Raw genomic sequence first — 18,288 nt, 5'->3', positions numbered from 1 at the left:
AATTACGTGATGCGTTGTGTTCGGCTCCTGTGTTAGGTACTCCTGATTACAGTAAACCGTTTACACTGTACGTTCACGAGAGGGATGGTTGTGCGTTGAGTGTTCTGGCGCAACAATTTGGTGACAAACAGCGTCCCTGCGCATATTTTTCTTCGACCTTAGACCCAGTAGCTAGAGCTTTGCCGAGTTGTTTAAGAGCAACAGCGGCAGCTGCGGCGTCCATTCGACAGTCCGCAGGTCTGGTCATGGATAATATGCTTACGGTGATGGTTCCGCATGCAGTTGACACTCTCTTAAACCGAACGAAAACTCAACATTTGACGAGCGCAAGGTTGTCTGGGTATGAGCTGACGTTACTGGCTAGTCATATACGGATAAAAAGGTGTAATGTGTTGAATCCAGCAACATTATTGCCGATCAACACAGAGTCAAGTGATGTAGCATCACATGACTGTTATCTAAGAACTGAGGAAGAAACGAAGGGTCGTATCGACCTAAAAGATACTCCATTGGTAGATCCCGATGGTACTTTGTATGTTGACGGTTCCTGTTTTAAGTTACCGAATGGTGATGTGACGACTGCGTATGCTGTAGTGACGTTGAGTACGATTGTGGAAACTGCGAGATTGAGTCAGAACTCGGCCCAGGCAGCTGAGTTGGTCGCCTTGACAAGAGCGTGTGTGTTGTCCAGAGGAAAGCGGGTGAATGTGTTTACAGACAGCCAGTATGCTTTTGGTGTGGCACACAGTTTTGGGCGATTGTGGAAAGAAAGAGGATTCTTAACGTCGCATGGCACGAAGATTCAGCATGGACAGCTTGTGAATGACCTTTTAGGTGCACTCACATTGCCTAAGCAGGTGGCCATAATTAAATGTAGTGCGCATCGAAAAGTGACGGATGATGTTGGTCGTGGTAATGCGTTTGCAGACGAAACTGCTAAAGAGACAGCTAGAAATCTGACAAATCGAATGTACGTTGCGAATTCAGTAAGATGGCCAGCAGAAACTAGCATGTGTGAGGACACAGTGGAGAGTGTGAAGGAAATACAGAATGAGGCCACTGAAATGGAAAAGACTAAGTGGAAAGAAAGCACGGGAAAGTTAGACGAGAATGGATGTTGGGTTGACTTGTCGGAGAAACAGAGATGGATGTTACCGGATGCATATGTGTTTGCTGTTGTTACAATGGCCCATGGCACAGCACATATTAGCTCGAAGGGCATATGCAAGTTATTGTCTCCTGTATGGAAGAATGATGGGATTACTAAATGTGCAGAGAGAGTGGTTAATAATTGCATGGTATGTTTGATGCATAATCCCGGTAAGGGCACCCCCACTCCACCTGGTCATTTTGCCCCTCCTACATGTCCCTTCGAAGTTATCCAATTGGACTTCATCCATATGGAGAGATGCAACAATTTGAAGTATGTGTTGGTCGTAGTATGCGCATTCTCCAGGTGGATTGAAGCTTACCCTCTTAAGGATAATACTGCTCTATCCACAGCTAAAATTCTGCTCAAAGAGTATTTCCCCAGGTACGGCATGCCTCGGATTGTATGGTCGGACAACGGAAGTGAGTTTGTGGGAAGTGTGATGAAGAGTGTGTGTCGTGGTTTAGGAATATCCCAAAAATGTCATAGTGCTAATCATCCTCAGTCAGCAGGTTTGGTGGAAGGATATAATGGCACCCTGAAATTGAAGCTTGCTAAAATCCAGGCAACGACTGGTTTATCATGGCCCGACGCTTTGCCTCTAGCTCTCTTATCGACCAGGGCTACTGTACACTCTCGAGTAGGGCTTAGCCCATATGAGATTGTGTTTGGCCGTCCTGCGAACATTTGGGGGGTTCCAAGGCCTAAAGAATTGAACAGACTTGAATATCCGATGTTAATCGATTATCTATATGATCTGACTGCTAAATTGAGTTTGATTCATCAACAGGTCTTTGAGGCTCTGCCGTCACAAACAGAGGGTCCTGGTCATCGGCTCCAACCAGGGGACTGGGTCCTCACCCGTAATTTCGGACGAAAACGTCACCTTGAGCCGAGATTTGTGGGACCCTTCCAGGTGCTACTAGCCACGAGGACGGCGGTTCGGCTGGAGGGACGGAAACACTGGGTGCATGCCACCCACACCAAGAAGGTTCCGCTTCCTCTGCCGGCAGACACATGGATGCGCAAAGGTTTTTCTTCGTCTGAAACTGACGTTCCCCAACGCTTTGTCCCATTTAGCGAAGCTCAAACCATAGGGAACACTTCAGTGTTATCTGACACCCCTGTTGATTCCCCTCAAACAATTTCCCTTCCTTCAACACTGGGAAATACAAGTACTGAACAATTGCCTGGACCATCGAACACTTGTTCGCCATCCAATCCACTGTTTGAAGATCAGACTCAACCCGGGAGAAGTCGATACTTTCTTCGACCGCGCGTTAAGGACAAATAAAAGAGTTCTGTTTTTATCCCCTTTTTTGAAATTTACAGTACCCCTTACCGTTGTCATGAACATTGTGGACATTTTATATTGTGTTTACCTTTTCCTTTCAGGCAGCTAAGAGACTATTATTGAAGTGATTCTAATTCACTTAACCTATCATCTGGGTTGGCCGTAGGGCCGTGCGGGTACTTCCTTCTGTTTAGCAGCTATCGACACTAGGTCGGTTTCTTTTGTCGATTTCTGGGAACTCCTGGGAATTGGCAATCGCTACTCAGAACAAAGTGCATCAAGAACGTTGCGGACGGTTGTTAGAGGATGGAGTTCTCCAAGCTGTCGAAGCTAGAGGAAAAGGCGGCGCAAAGATCTAAATTGTACAGCACATTTCGAACAAAATGTTTTTTATTACAGGTTTTCATGTTGTTCCTAACTGTTTCTATGCTGCTGGTGGGTGGAGTATATTTTGGTTTTCAATCATTACTGCCTTCTGCCTTACCTACCTCTCCTTCTCACGATCTAAATTTCGTCTCTACCGTTTCTCCACATTCTTTTCACTTACTGCCCCAACATGAGCAAGTCAGACATGCGGAATTTAGAAACAATTCCTTTGTGCAACTTTTGCATGAGCATCAGTTGGTGGTAAATACTACAAATTGTTGGGTGTGTGGGCTAATGCCACATACCATGGACAGGGGTATCCCATATTTGGTTCTTCCGTACAGCCCCCAAGGGTCAGCTCGGGCATTCCAAATCATGTTCCGTAGTGCACTAGATTCCTACCCCCATCGAGAACCACGCTCAGCAAACTTTGGTCCTGGCCCGTACCATAAGTCTCTGGCGATAGCGATGGCTGATTTAGATAGAGACATTTTTGATGCTTCGCTCATCCCAGAGGAGGAAGTGCAGGCCTATAAGTACCTTAGTGAGGCTGAGTATAGTAAATCAGTGGGTGATAGGCAGCTTAAAAGCTCATCTCCGATCTGGATTGTACCTCACCTAGGCCACTTTTGTCTGCAAGGTCGTGGCCGAAATCCAAGAGCCCAGCTTGGGAAGAGTGCTTGTGTGGATACTTACGTTCTACCGATGCTCTTTTCTCCTGTCTTTCTGACTGCCAAGGGTACCTATTTTGTATGTTATGATCGAGCATATACGTGGTTACCTCATGACTTCTCAGGTACCTGCTATATTGCAAATCTCTTGCCCCCGACTTTCACTGTTGCTGCCGACTATCACAAAACCAGAATTGTGAGAGGTGTCATTAGTAAGGAGGATACTTCCGGTCAAGAAGCAGGAGACTTCTTCAAGGGTTTTCTACCGTTTTGGGGCCCTATGGTCAATAGCAGAAACCTGAGACAGTTAACTCGTGTAGTAGAGTCAACCGCTAACATAACTGCAAGCGCCCTTGGTAATCTGACAGCAGAGCTTCAAGCGGATAGGCTTATGACGTTACAGAACCGTATGGTTCTAGACATTGTTCTAGCAGATAGAGGAGGTGTGTGTAAGGTCATCCATTCGAGCTGCTGCATATTCATACCTGATAACGCTCCAACGGTTTATCAAGCCATCTCCAAGTTGCACAAAATCTCGGAGTCCATACACGTGGACGAGGGAGATTGGACGCTTCTAGGATGGTTCTGGGGTCTAATGTCGACTTGGGGTTGGAAGATTCTGATGGTTATAGGGGTTGTTGTGACGTTTCTGTTCACGTGTTGTCTTTGCGTACAGTGTGGTCCTGCCTTATGTGGCCTTTGTGCTACAACGTGTATAAGAAGGCCATCTGTTACCAAAGAGACATTGATGGATAGAATTATGTTCCAACAACATCTGAATGATCTAATGAGAATCAAGATTGACTCCGACTTCGACTAGTTCTTGCCTACATGAGGGCAAAAGGAGCGTCTGAGGTTCCGTGAAAATCGTCACGACGTTTTGGGCATCACCAAATATGGACGAGTGTGGTATCTATGAACCGTAAATGACGTGTTTAGTAAGTGTACACGGTATCGCCATGCTACTCAGAAGAATTCATCTCATTTACGTGTTTCTACATCTGAACCCTTGGGTTCCATTTTAGATACGGCACCCATTTTGTTTCTTGCCCTCACGTAGTCAGCGAACAGGCAACTGCCCACATCGTGACCCTCTGTTCCCAAGCTTTACGGTGGAAGTATATTCCTTTCATGCGTCTTTTATGAGTAGGGGGAGGACACTGCTAAAGCAGTTGCCTCCGCCCGGAGGTGATCCTGGCGTGCCGGTCTATTGTTTCAGCCTTGCACGTGCTGGGATCAAGCCCTTTTAAGCCACGATTACGCATCCAATATTATCCTCACATTCTCTCCTCCCTGTTGTCTGATTTTCCCTGCAGCTGTTCTTGTCTCTTTCTCTTGCTTATTTACAACTCAAGTGGAATGTACCTAATGGTGGGAAGATGTGCTTTTACAGTTGGAACTGGTGATGTTAATGTAATTATGTTCCGGAGCTCTGAATACATGAAAGCGACCCTTTGAATTATACTGTGGGAACTGAGCTGTAACCTTTTGCTTACGTATTGTGCAATGACAAGATCTTGTATAAAAGAGAGCGACACACAAATGCAATTTGAAGCAGACTCTTGGAACCTACACTCTGTTGTACTTCTCATGACTTTTGCATCCCTGCAGTAATAAACACTGATCTTTGACGCCGAAGGAAGTCTCCCGTGTCTCTGTCTTTAGTGCGCCAGAACAGGTATCCCACGAAGGTTTTAGGTGTTGTTCCCTGGCACCGCTGGGCCTTAAATAGCCTAGTCCTTCAGAGTTGGAAAACAGGAACAGAAGAAATCATTTACGATTCTTTGGTTTGGCGGAAAATGTGGAAGGATCTGATCCACTCACTTTCTTCTAGAGTTTCCTTCCAGAACTATTACAGCTTCCTGAGAACACCTCTCTAAACATCCAGCACGCCCATCGACAGGTTGTCTACTTGCTTCAGGTTCATCGCTAAGACGTCCAAGAGGTGTAATCCTGTATTTTTTAGAATTTACTGTCTGACTCAAAGTCCTCTCAGTGGCAAAATCAATCAGTAGTATTTCCTGGTCAGGTCATGCTTTATTTTTCTCTCAGGACTACGCCAAGATCACAGCTGACAGGTCCATGGAATTCCTTAGCATGAGGCAGGATCTTCATTTACTGGGAGCATGGTGAGGCCTATTCCATCCATGCCTTTTTAAAGTTACTTTTAGAAACAACACAGCTACCTTTAAGGACCAGACACCTGACTCTGAAACCACGCCCGCATCCAGTAATGCCAGTCAGCCCACCATCTCCTCCTGGATCCCAGTCACCACAGAAGACACCACATTGACCATGAAAGGCATCCACTCAGGAGCCCCCACAGACCCCTGTCCCTGCATATTTTCCACCATCGCTCTGGAACTGCGACACATCATCAATGCCACCTTCAAAACAGGCATCTTTCCTGACGAATGGAAACACGCAGAAGTCAGATCCCAACTAAAGAAGCCCTCAGCAGATCCCATGGACCTCAAGAACTTCCGACCCATCTCCCCCCTCCCCTTCTCGGCCAAAGTCACTGAGAAGACCGTTAATGTCCAACTAATAAAATTAATCGAAGAAAACTCCACCGTCGACCCCTCCCAATCTGGATTCTGCAGCAACCACAGCACCGAGACCGCTCAACTCACCGCCACAGACGTCATCCGAACCCACCTTGACCAAGGACACACCGTAGCCTGGATCCTACTCGACATCTCTGCAGCCTTCAACACCATCTCCCACCGCATACTCCCCAGACTCCAAGATGCCGGCATATAGGGAACTGCCCTTGACTGGCTGCGCTCCTTCCTCACTAGCAGAACCCAAAGAATCAGACTGCCTCCCTACCTCTCTGAACTCAAGGAAATCAACTGGGGAGTACCCAAAGGATTTTCACTCAGCCCAACGCTGTTCAACATCTACATGGCCCCCATCGCTGCCATCGTCAGACAGCACAGACTGAGAATTGTATCTATGCCAACGACGCCCATCTCATCCTCTCCCTCACCACGGACCCCTTCACCACCAGACTCAACTTCCAGGAAGGAATGAAGGACGTTGCATCCTGGATGAGCAGCAGCTGCTTGAAGCACAACTCGGAGAAGACAGAGGTCCTCATCCTCGGACCCTCCCTCTCTGCATGGGACAAATCCATCTACTCCCTCTGTCTGTGCTTTCACTGATACCTTACAGCACTGCAGCAGCAGTGCCTGTCAGCAGCCCCTCCACCCCCACGGACCACGGCCTAAACCTCAACATCATACTCGACTCCTCCCTCTCTATGACCTGACGTGTCATTGCCGTTGCCTCCACCTGCTTCAACACCCTCCACATCCTCCGTAAGCTCTTCAAATGGATCCCCACTGAATCAAGGAAGACCGTCACCAACACACTTATAACCAGCAGACTGGACTATGGAAAGGCCCTCTATGTCTGCAACAAGGTGGCGGACTTTTTTCAGGCCAAGGTTAGCGATATTTTCGATAAATTTACCACAACATCGTCCACAGATACAGTCTCCTCAGAGACTTTTCCTCGGTCATCAAAACCAATCCTAGAGGCCTTCATACCACCTTTATCCATGATGGAACTCATAAACACTGTTAAGTCAGGATCCCCACTGGACCCCTGCCCCCCACGTATCATCAAATCAGTATCCGACCTAATAGCCCCAGTACTTACTAACATCTGTCATGCCATATTTCAGACAGGTGTGTTTCCCGTAATCTGGAAAAAGGCAACTGTAACACCCCTTCTGAAAAAACCTGCATTAAACCCCTCAGAGCCCAAAAACTACCGTCCAATTGCCTCTCTCCCCTATCCCTCAAAAATAATCGAAAAGGTAATGAACCAACAGCTGTCGACCTTTATTGACCAGAACGATCTGCTTGACAACACGCAGTTCGGGTTTAGGAAGGGCCATGGGACGGAGACTGCTCTGATAAAAGCGGCAGAGGAGGTCAGGATCATCATGGATAGGGGCGGCGCCGCTATCTTAATACTCCTGGATTTATCCGCGGCCTTCGACACGGTCGATCACTCCATCTTGATCGACCGTGTCGCCGCCCTCGGCATCCAGGGCAGGGCCAGAGCAACGCTAGCATCCTTTCTGGCCAACAGGATACAGTCCGTGAAGATGGGAAATTTCAGCTCTCCTGATTTCTCTCTCCCCTGTGGTGTCCCCCAGGGCTCCTCGCTAAGTCTGACACTTTTCAACATCTACGTGTCGGACTTGGCGAGGGTAATCAAGTCATTCGGCATAGGGCTAACATCGTATGCCGATGACACACAGCTGGTTCTGGAGATACACAAAAACGGAGAAGCTGTGGCAGGGAATTTTCAGGCAGGCATGAAGGCTATCAGTACATGGATGAACCGGAACTGCTTAAAGCTAAATTCCGACAAGACGAAGGTAATGGTTTTTGGCGAACTAACTCCGTCTTGGTCTCCGGTCTGGTGGCCTTCAGAACTGGGTATGCCTCCTCTGCCAGTAGCCAAAGTGAAAAACTTGGGCGTGCTTTTTGACAGTAAGCTTACGTTCCTTAGTCACGCCAATGCCGTGGTTTCAGCCTCCTTTTTCACTTTGAGAATGGTGAAGAAACTGCTCCCTTTTCTTCCTCCCACTGCTGGTAAAACTCTAATGTCTTCCTTGGTACTATCCAAGGTGGACTATTGTAATGGCCTACTGCTTAATGCACAGGAACAAGTGGTGAGCAAGCTACAGCTTGTTCAAAATGCTGCTGCAAGGATCCTTATGGGGATACCAAACCACGCCTCTATCTCTCCTACAATTCGAGAGCTACACTGGCTACCCATAAGAAGCAGGATAAAGTTCAAGGCCATGTGCATTACCCACAAGGCCTTGAACAATAATGGTCCCGACTTCTTCAAAAGCGCTTTCCAAATACACAAACCCAGTCGAACACTGCGGTCATCCACGGCCCAACAGCTCCAAATTCCTCCAACAAAAAAGGTAACATGGGGAGACAGACATTTTGTAGTGGCTGCGTCAAAACTATGGAACCAGATTCCTCCCCAGATTAAGGAACTCACTTCGCTGTTTTCCTTTCGAAAACATCTTAAAACATGGCTTTTTAACCAGTAACATCTCTTCGCAACCCTCGTAATCTGCATACACTAGCGCCGAGACACCGTAAGGTATTTGTGCGCTCTAGAAATTTTAAAAATAAAATAAATAAAATAAATATGTCGGGATCAACAAATCTCTCCTCTGCAAACTCCAGACCAGACAGAACACCACAGCTAGACTCGTCCTCAGCATCCTGCAACACAAACACATAACCCAACACCTTTGTAATCTCCACTGGCTGCCCACTGAGAAGAGAGTAACTTTCAAGATACTCACCCATGCCTACAAATCCCTCCACAACACCGGACCCCAGTATCTCAATGATAGAATTTCCGTCCACATACCCAAGAGGAACCTCAAATCCACCAACCTCAACCTCCCCAAACCCCTGCGCATCTGCAGAGCAAGAACGGGTGGAAAAACCTTCTCTTACATCATTGTCAAGACCTGGAACGAGCTCCCAATCAACATCAGATGGACCCCCACCCTACACATCTTCAGTAGGACCCTCAAGACCTGGCTCTTTGACTGACCAAAGCTGCTCCTCCCCAGCACCTTGAAACCCTCACGAGTGAGTAGCATGCTTAAAACCCCCTAATTGATTGATTGATTGAATGAGGCAAACCAATTTAAGAAACGGCCCAATAATCCCATCCTCTTTTCAAGAAGATCAATGAGGTTTTCATGTTTGTCTGTGTCAAATGCTGAGGAAAGATCAAGAAGAATATGTAGGCAGGGTTTGTTCTTGATACCTCACAGCCAGCAGACCACTTCATACAGAGACAACCACTTCGAACAAGGTGCCACAGAAGCAACACAACTATGCAGTATAACATGAATTATGTGTTCTAGTAGTATGTTTCTGGGCTTCCTCACCTGCCGCACTTCCTCACAAACTAAGGTGAGGCTCCAGACGTAGAGAAGGTATTCATTCCGGGAAGGGTTATCCTGAAAATCCATCATCAGCACATAGGCGAAGAGCCAGAGGAATCCTAAGTATGATGCCACGTTGTAATAGAAGATCACCACTGGGGCGGTGATGAAATAACACAGGTGTTGCCAAGTGCTCAGTTTGCCTGACTTTTTTGATCTGTTGGAGAAGAGAGATATACAGAAGTGTCAGTGAATTTCCAATAATAATCCTTTGCATACTATCTCATCTCCATCATAATTAGCTCATTTGAAGCCTTGTAATAATCTCTCACAATTTACATAAAGGGTTATTTAAGTTTGCTCATACTCACCATGCATGCTCAGCTTTAAACAATAAATGAATCTAGTGCTTAGAGAGAAAAGAAGGAAAGAGGAGAGAAGGGAAAGATCTAATAACTGTGACAATAGGAAAAGTATGGATGACAAAAACTGCAAAAGTGTGCGTTAGAAATGGGATTTCTGGCTAGCTGAGACTTGCGCCAAAGCGAGGCAGAAACCATCACTCCACTCAGGATAAGGGAGTTACACTTCTAAAATAACCCCTGCTAACCCCCTTGGTAGCTTGGCATGAGCAACCAGGCTTATCTTAGAGGCAGTGTGTAAAGCATTTGCTCATACTCACCATGCATGCTCAGCTTTAAACAATAAATGAATCAAGTGCTTAGAGAGACAAGAAGGAAAGAGGAGAGAAGGGAAAGATCTAATAACTGTGATAATAGGAAAAGTATGGATGACAAAAACTGCAAATGTGTGTGTTAGAAATGGGATTTCTGGCTAGCTGAGACTTGCGCCAAAGCGAGGCAGAAACCATCACTCCACTCAGGATAAGGGAGTTACACTTCTAAAATAACCCCTGCTAACCCCCTTGGTAGCTTGGCATGAGCAAACAGGCTTATCTTAGAGGCAGTGTGTAAAGCATTTGCACATAACCAACAGTAAAACAGTGTACGCACTACAAAAGGACAGCACACCAGTTTAGAAAAGTATCAAATGTTTATATACTTTAGACAAGACCAAATACGCCAAAAATCCACAATACTATACTTCACACTCTTCACTTATCAAAATATGCTTTAAAAATAGTTCCTTGATGTTGATAGCTCCGTCCTGGGCTATCACAGGGTTGTGAACAACAAATCCAACAGTTCTGGCTGGTTGCTGGGTCGCCGACCAGCTACGGTGTCGGGAAGACCCGCAAACAGTACCTCTGAGAATTGCAGGGGGTTGAGTCACTCGCGTTGCAGGTTGAGCTCCTCTCTGATGGAATCAGGAGCACTGGCGCTGGCAGACTTCGGGTGCTGTGGTGCGAAGTGCAGCGGTGCGGCGTGCGGTGCCCCCAGGTCGCGGTGCGAGCAGCGGCTCAGTGGCAGCGGCAGGTGGCATCATTGGTGAGACCAGGGTCGCGGTGCGAGATGGATGCAGTGCTCGTCACGGTGCTATCAGGTCATAGTGCAAGCAGCGGCGTTGTCGTTGCTGAAGCACTGTCATCGGCTGACGAACTGGAGTCAATGGCACCGGCGTCGGTAGGCCAAGGCTGCGGTGTGGGATGAGGGTGGTGCATCGTGTAACTTACGAACAGTACCCCCTGAACCACGATGCAAGCAGCGACGTCTATTTCAGCGGGAAGTGGAGGTGTCAGGAAGGCCACGGCGTCATCGTGTAGCGAGGTGGCGCATAGTGTGGGCCCACAGGTTGCGGTGCGAACAGCAGCTCGGTGATGGCGTCCTCAAGTGTTGTTGGTGAGACCAGGGTCACGGTGCAGCGTGGCAGCAGTTCCCTCTGCAGTCCCAAAGCTTTGGCGTGAAGTAAGGCAATGCAGAGTACGGTGCCCCCAAGTCACGATGTGAGCAGCGGCTCAGTGATGGCGTCAGCAGGCGTCATCGATGAGACCAGGGTCATGCTGCGGCATTGTTGGGTGTCCTCTGCGGTGCCTTCTGGACACGGGTTTGGCAGGGTCGTCATAGACGTCATCGAGGGGCGTTCTTTGGGTTGCAACACAAAACACACAGTCCCCAGTGCTGCGGGTTGAAGAACCTGAAGTCTTTCCTGTTCCTAAGACTTCGGGAACATGGGGCAAGCTCTACCTCAAGCCCTTGGAGAGTCTCACCAATTCGGTTGCAGAAAGTCCAGTCCAGGCCTTTCATTGCCCAAGACAGAAGCAGGCACTGCAGGTCAGCCCAGCAAAGCACGCAGCAAAGTGGTTGTTCCTTTTAGTAGTTTCTCCGACTCTTCTTCTGTGCAGTCTTCTTGATCTAGATGAGTTCTAAAGTTCAGGGGTCGGGGACCAAGCATTTGTACACAAAAATCCTTCGATCTTCCAGGCAGAGGGTGTTGGTGTCCGGCCAGAACCAGTTGGGCCTTCTCTGGCGTGAATTCCTGGCAGGAGGTGGAGACGGCTTTATCAGAGGCAGATCAGGTCCTTTGAGGTGCAAGGAAATCTCTTCCCTCTTCCCCCATCGTCTGTTTAGCCCTTTCCTGACCTACCTAGACTATTGGGAGCCACCCTGCTCCCCCAGCCATTTGTCGTCCTACAACCAGGCAGGCAATCCACATTCCAGCAGAGGCACATGGGATGACCGAGCAAAATAATACCCACTTTCTAAAAGGGGCCTCTATGAACTCAGAATGAAAAGGGCACCCTTGCTAAAGGCTGCGTCTTTAGACGCTGAGTTTGGGCGTACCAAACTTCATTCACTTATACCTTTTTCGGGCTATGTACGTGGGTGGCACAATCCGTGCTGCAGGCCCACGAGTAGCAGTTGACTCACAAGCCCCGGCACCTGCAGTGCCCTTTAATGGGGACTGATAAGTAAGTCACACATCCAATCATAACACAATTTCACCACAGGAGCACCAGAACTTTACCACTGATCAGCAGTACGAAAAGTGCACAGAAACGTTATACCAGCCAAAACAGAGTCAAAGTGGGAGGGGAGGAAGCAAAAACTCAGAGGAAACACGCCAAAAGATGCCAAGTCTAACAATGTGATAAAGGATTTTGAAGGTCTCTGGAGGTGGACAAAAAAACGATTACGTTGAATGAAGACTAGTCATCCTTGTTATTCAACCAACTTGATATTCATAAGCACTGGTAGTGGCTTCTAAGGAAAAGGTTGGGCACCAGCATGTATTCTTTTACAGATAAAGCACTGCATGAAACTAGGGTAGAAACAAAGGGAAGTCATATATGGATACAGACAGGCTAGGCATGCATTGCTGCTGCAGTCAAAGGAAGGGGTTGGTGAGGTCGCAGGTGGCTGACAGACTGTTGCAGTGAGGACAGTAACACTGAGAATGGACAGAGGAGGGAGCCGACTTCCTGCTGCAGCAGTGAGTACAACGAGGAAATGACAGCAGTGAGGAACACTCATATGTACTGCTGAAGCAGTGAATGCAAGGAAGCAAAAAGAGTTCATGGGGGAGCAGACAGGCATTGCTGCTGCAGTGCTGCAAGGTATCAATGAAAGCACAGACAGAGTGAGTAGATGGATGGTCCTATTCTAGTGCTTAGCTGAGCACACACAGAGTAGAAGTGAGCAGACAGTGCTGCTGCAGTAAGTGCAAGTAAACAGACAAAGCACAGACAGAGGGGGCGGATCGGTGGTGCTGTTGCATTTAGTGCAAGTGAACAGGGAGAGTACAGAGAGATGGGAAGTGGACAGACAGTGGTGTTGCAGCGAGTGCAAGTGAACAGAAAGACCACAGAGAGATTAGATTAGAAGTGGACATACAGTACTGCTGGAGTGAGTGAAAATGAACAGAGAGAGCACTAAGACAGTAGAAGTAGAAAGACAGTACTGCTGCAGTGAGTGCAAGTGAACAGAGAGTACAGACAACGTAGAAGTGGACAGACAGTGCTGCTGCAGTGAGTGCAAGTGAACAGAAAGCACAGAGAGAATAGAAGCAGACAGACAGTTCTGCTACACTGGGTGTAAGGGAATGCTCCATCACTTTAAAAAATCACAAGCAATGACTTCTTGCATTGACTGAAGATATGTCTCCTCCCATTCAATAATCACTGCTCCTTGCACTCACTGCAGTAGTACTGTCTTTCCACTTCTAATCTCTCGGTGCACTTTCTCTTCACTTGCACTCAATGAAACAGTACTATCTTAACACTTCTATTCTCTCTGTTCAATTGCACTCACTGCAGCATTACTGTCTGTCCACTTCTACACTCTCTATGCTCTCTGTTCACTTAGACCCACTGCAGCAGTACTGTCTGTCCACGTCTACTCTCTCTGCACTTTCTCTTCACTTGCAGTCAATGCAGCAGTACTGTCTTTCCACTTCTATTCTCTCAGTGCTCTCTTTTCACTAGCACTCCCAGCAGCAGTACTGTCTGACACTTCTACTCTCTCTGGGCTCTCTGTTCACTTGCACTCACTGCTGCAGCACTGTATGTCCACTTCTACTCTACCTATGCTTTCTGTTTACTTGCACTCACTGCAGCAGTACTGTCTGTTGACATTTGATCTCTCTGTTATACTTGCCCTAAATTACAGTGACGTGAGCATAACTTTCAGTATGGGGGTTCTCCTTCCAAGAAATATTTGAAAAGAATTTGATATATTAGCGCATATTACAGAAAAATATTCATACTGATTTGCTCAAAAGCCACTTGAATGCACGCTACTGAAGACCGAGGCTCCCTGGTGTTGAATACATTAATTACTAAATGGGTAGAGGTTGCGTCAAGTATGCCACTGTGCCAGTACCAGTATTTGTTACATTTTCTCCCTAAGTCATGGGCAGCTCTTACACCAAGGACCATGGGTAGGACCATATCTGAAAAGTTATCTCTGCTAAGTTAGAGCCAGCATTTTCGCACGGTTGCCTCTCCTAGCCCCGTATACTATGGTTGACTTCCTTAATTCCAAGAAATTTCCTCAAGAAGGTCAGTGTCAGCATTTTGTTATGGGTATATCATACGTCAAGAATTTTCTCTTGTCTGCCAACTAGAATTTTGCCATGGGTGCCCCTTATGCCAAGAATTATGACCTGTATATTGCACCATCTGCAACTGGACCTGATTCAAATGAACTTTACAACTGTTTGTTTGAATACCTGGAATTTAATCAGAGCAAACATCAATATAATGCACTATATGGTCCATTGCCTCTCTGTACTATAGACATCTTTATATTATCCTTACTGTTCCACACTGTGTGGTCACTGAGCACAGTCAAGATTGTTAAATGGCTATTGTCACTAATTTATGATTGGGGATAATTCATAGATCAGATCAAATAGTTTATTTCAAAAGAGATCACACTGGAAACAGTTAGAGTTCATACGAGAGCTGTACATCTGTGCAATCTGTTCACTTTTTTATTCTTTCATGTTTAAGTCCTGATATTCCTGCTCATACTGTGAGTGCATGCTGGCGGGTACTCTAATCAGACCTGGAACTTTGGGGTCGGTCCTGTGATTCAAGATAGCAGTGGCCGCCTCTCTAGGGACATGGAGCAGTGAGGCATGTGTTATGTTCCCGGGTTAGGCCCATGTCAATTGTCTTCTTTTTAACCCGGTAGTTGCTGCTGCCCCCATCACTGCTGCTGACCCTCTGGTCAGGAGTTTGAGGTCCTCCACCCGCAGGCTCCTGCCTGCGCCTCATCCCTGGTGGTCTAGTGGTAGAGCATCACTGATCTGCTGCTTGACTGCCCTTCTGTCTTTCCTTTTCTGCTTTTCTCTGCCTCCTTTAATTTTTTTCCTGCTTCTGCCGTTTTGTTTTTCTTTCCTTTTTCTATGTTTTAAGCGTCTTCTTCACCCAGGCCACTGCGAACCCTTGCTGCCCAGCCCCCCTTCAGTGACTTTTCCTGCTCCATGTGTTCTCTGCCTCACAGCTGTCCAGCCCCCCAGCTTACTTAATGGCAGCTGCTGGCACGCCAAAGGCACACTGAAGGCAAGTCCATTTGCACCCATTCACACCTGGATAATGCCCAGAGCCAAGGAACCTTCTACTACTACGACACCAGCAGCCTCCTCAACCTCAACTCACCGCCACCCCGCCTGCCATCCCGTGTCACCAAAGGAGACCCAAGGACCTTTCTCCTGCCAGAACTGCAGCCACACCTTCACAACGCCAATACGCCAGCTCCTCTTGCCACCCAGCTGACCAACAGCAGCAACCAGCTCAACTTCACCCTTCTCAACACACTCTCCCTCCACAAACATGCCACAGCAATCTGGGACTCCTTCGACACCGCCTCTTCCGACATTGCCTTCTTCACCGATACCTGGACCTACCCCTGTAATGAACTGGACATCGCCACTGCCATCCCCAATGGCTAATAAATCACCTACAAGGACAGCGCTGACCAACCAGGAGCAGGCATTGCCATGTCCCACAAATAACACCCTTTGACTGACCACCTACTCGAACGACCGCATGACAACCAGGGAACACCTCCACTTCTAGATCCAGACCAACCCCAACACCACCATCCATGGCACCCTCATCTACAGGCCCCCGGCCCCCACCCGTCCTTCACCAACACCACCGTGGACATCATCATACCCCAGTCTCTCGCATTCACCAATTACAACCTACTCAGAGATCTCAACTTCCACCTGGAAAACCCCAGTGACCAGAACACTGTCTCCCTACTGGAGAACCTTGCCAATATCGGACTCAAGCAGCTAGTCACTGCACTGACCCACAAAGCTGGGCACACACTTGACCCCGTCTTCTCCACCAGCAGGAATATCACCTATAGCCATACCACCAAACTCCCCTGGACTGACCACCACTGCATGCACTTTGCCTTCACCATTACCACCATTTACCACCGCCCTCACGGCCACCCATTGTAGCTAGAACAAGGCCACGGAAGAACTTCTTGTCAACTTCCACAGCACAACCACACTACCAACACCAACAGACGCCAACACCGAAACACGTGACCTTCACCAATGGGTCTCCAACTGTGCCAACACTCTGGCACCCCTCAAGAAGACACCAGGCAAGCAACACTCCAAGAAAGCCATCTGGTTCACTCCCACCCTCCACAAGTCCAGACGCACCAGCAGAAGACCTAAGAATAGGCGAAGAAAAAACAAAACCCCAGAAACCCACACAACCTTAAAAACTGCTGTCAACGCACACCACTGTCTCCTCTAATCCACAAAGAAAATAGCCTTCCAAGACAGAATCAACACCAAAGAACACAACAGCAAAGAACTCTTCACCACCATCATGGAGTTCGCCATGCCCAACATCAATACCACAGATGTCCCACCCACCCAAGATTTCCGTAACAAACTCAGCACCTTCTTCCACCACAAGATCAGGCAGATCTACAACAGCTTTGACACCTAAGACCCTACCACAATTCTGGCCACAATTGCACGCAACCACATTGTCCCATCAACAGATTGTGCTCAACTGGATTCCGCTCACCACAGAAAACACACTCAAGACCATGAAGAGCATCCACTCTGGAGCCCCATTGGATCTTTACCGGGAACACATCTTCCATAGAGCAGCTGCCTCCATCGCCCCGAGCTTTGCTGCACTATCAACTGCTCCATGGAAATCCCCACCTTCCCTGACAACTGGAAACATGCAGAGATCAACTCCTGCTGAAGAAGCAGACTGCTCATCCGACAGACCTCAAGAACTTCAGATCTATCTCCCTCCTCTGCTTCCCAGCCAAGGTCATCAAAAAGGACATCAACACCCAACCCTCCGAGTTCATGGAAGAGAACCATGCTCTGGACACGGTCTGGTTTCCAAAGCAACCACAGCACTGAGACCGCACTCCTCACCGCCACTGACAACATAGGCTCCCTTCGTGACTAAGGCAAAACTGCAGCCCTCTTACTACTGGACCTCTCGGCTGCCTTTGACACCGACTCCCACCACACCCTAATCACAAGACTCCACAACACCCGTATCTGCGACAAGGCACTGGACAGGATCCACTCCTTCCTCACCGGCCAAACACAGTGAGTCAGACTATCACCATTCCTCTCAGAACCTATAGATATCAGCTGTGGAGTTCCCCAGGGCCCCTCCCTGTGCCGCTACCTCTTCAATGTCTACATGGCCCCCTTGCTTTTAACCCTTTGGCTGCGGCGGTAATTCTGCCGCAGCGCTAGGGGGGAGTGTGGTCCGTGCGGCGCCGCCATGCTTGTGACGGAACCACTCTGTCACGAGCCTCGGGTGCGCTGTGCTTGTGACGGAGTGGTTCCGTCACGGCCCCGCCCGCTCAATGGAACGCTCAGCACAGGGGCAAAATCGCTGCTTCGCAGGTGTGGCGGCTGGGCCGTGACGGAACTACTCCGTGATTAGCACAGCCCGTCCGAGGCTGGTGATGGAGTGGTTCCGTCACCAGCACCCAACGGGTTAAAATATTTGGTGTAGTGATACAAAGCTGATGTGTTTTATTCCTATGTTGATTGTCCGAAAAGCTTGTGAAGGAATAACTGTTACAGTGATAATCTAATTGGTTCTCCAACATGTAAATAAAATGTTTTTTAATTTACATATGGGTCTAGGGATGCGACATACAGCTATTGTACAGTGGTGATGTTGACGGTAAGGATTATGCATTATTGCAGAGCGCCTAGTTTTTGGTGCTGTTTTTGGTGTTTTTTGTAGCGTGATTGTTGTTTGTTTATTTTAAATTATGGCTGAGTCCTCACGGACGTTAGGGAGTTTTTGGGGCTGCTTTGTTACACAGGGTAGGTTGGTTATATGGTCCCAGGAGTGCTGAGTCAGGCTATGACAGGATGTGCTTTTGGTAGGGAATTAGGTAATTGCACCTCCTGTTGGGATTTAATATATGGTTAATGT

At 47.9% G+C, this 18,288-nt stretch overlaps 1 protein-coding gene across 1 annotated transcript in view; it reads right to left on the bottom strand.

Annotated features, from left to right (window-relative positions):
- Positions 1-18,288, bottom strand: part of LOC144773624 (transient receptor potential cation channel subfamily M member 2-like) — a 536,579-nt gene that overhangs the window by 435,804 nt on the left and 82,487 nt on the right. Inside the window, exon 8 of the mRNA XM_078658772.1 lies at positions 9,432-9,645. Within this exon, the coding sequence (XP_078514898.1) occupies positions 9,432-9,645 (214 nt within the window). The remainder of the gene's footprint in view (positions 1-9,431; positions 9,646-18,288) is intronic.

The sequence above is a fragment of the Lissotriton helveticus genome, chromosome 8 (assembly GCF_964261635.1).
Source record: "Lissotriton helveticus chromosome 8, aLisHel1.1, whole genome shotgun sequence".
NCBI classification, from domain to species: Eukaryota; Metazoa; Chordata; class Amphibia; order Caudata; family Salamandridae; genus Lissotriton; species Lissotriton helveticus.
The sequence above is the reverse complement of the archived record's forward strand: the minus strand, read 5'-3'. Positions and strand labels throughout refer to the sequence as shown.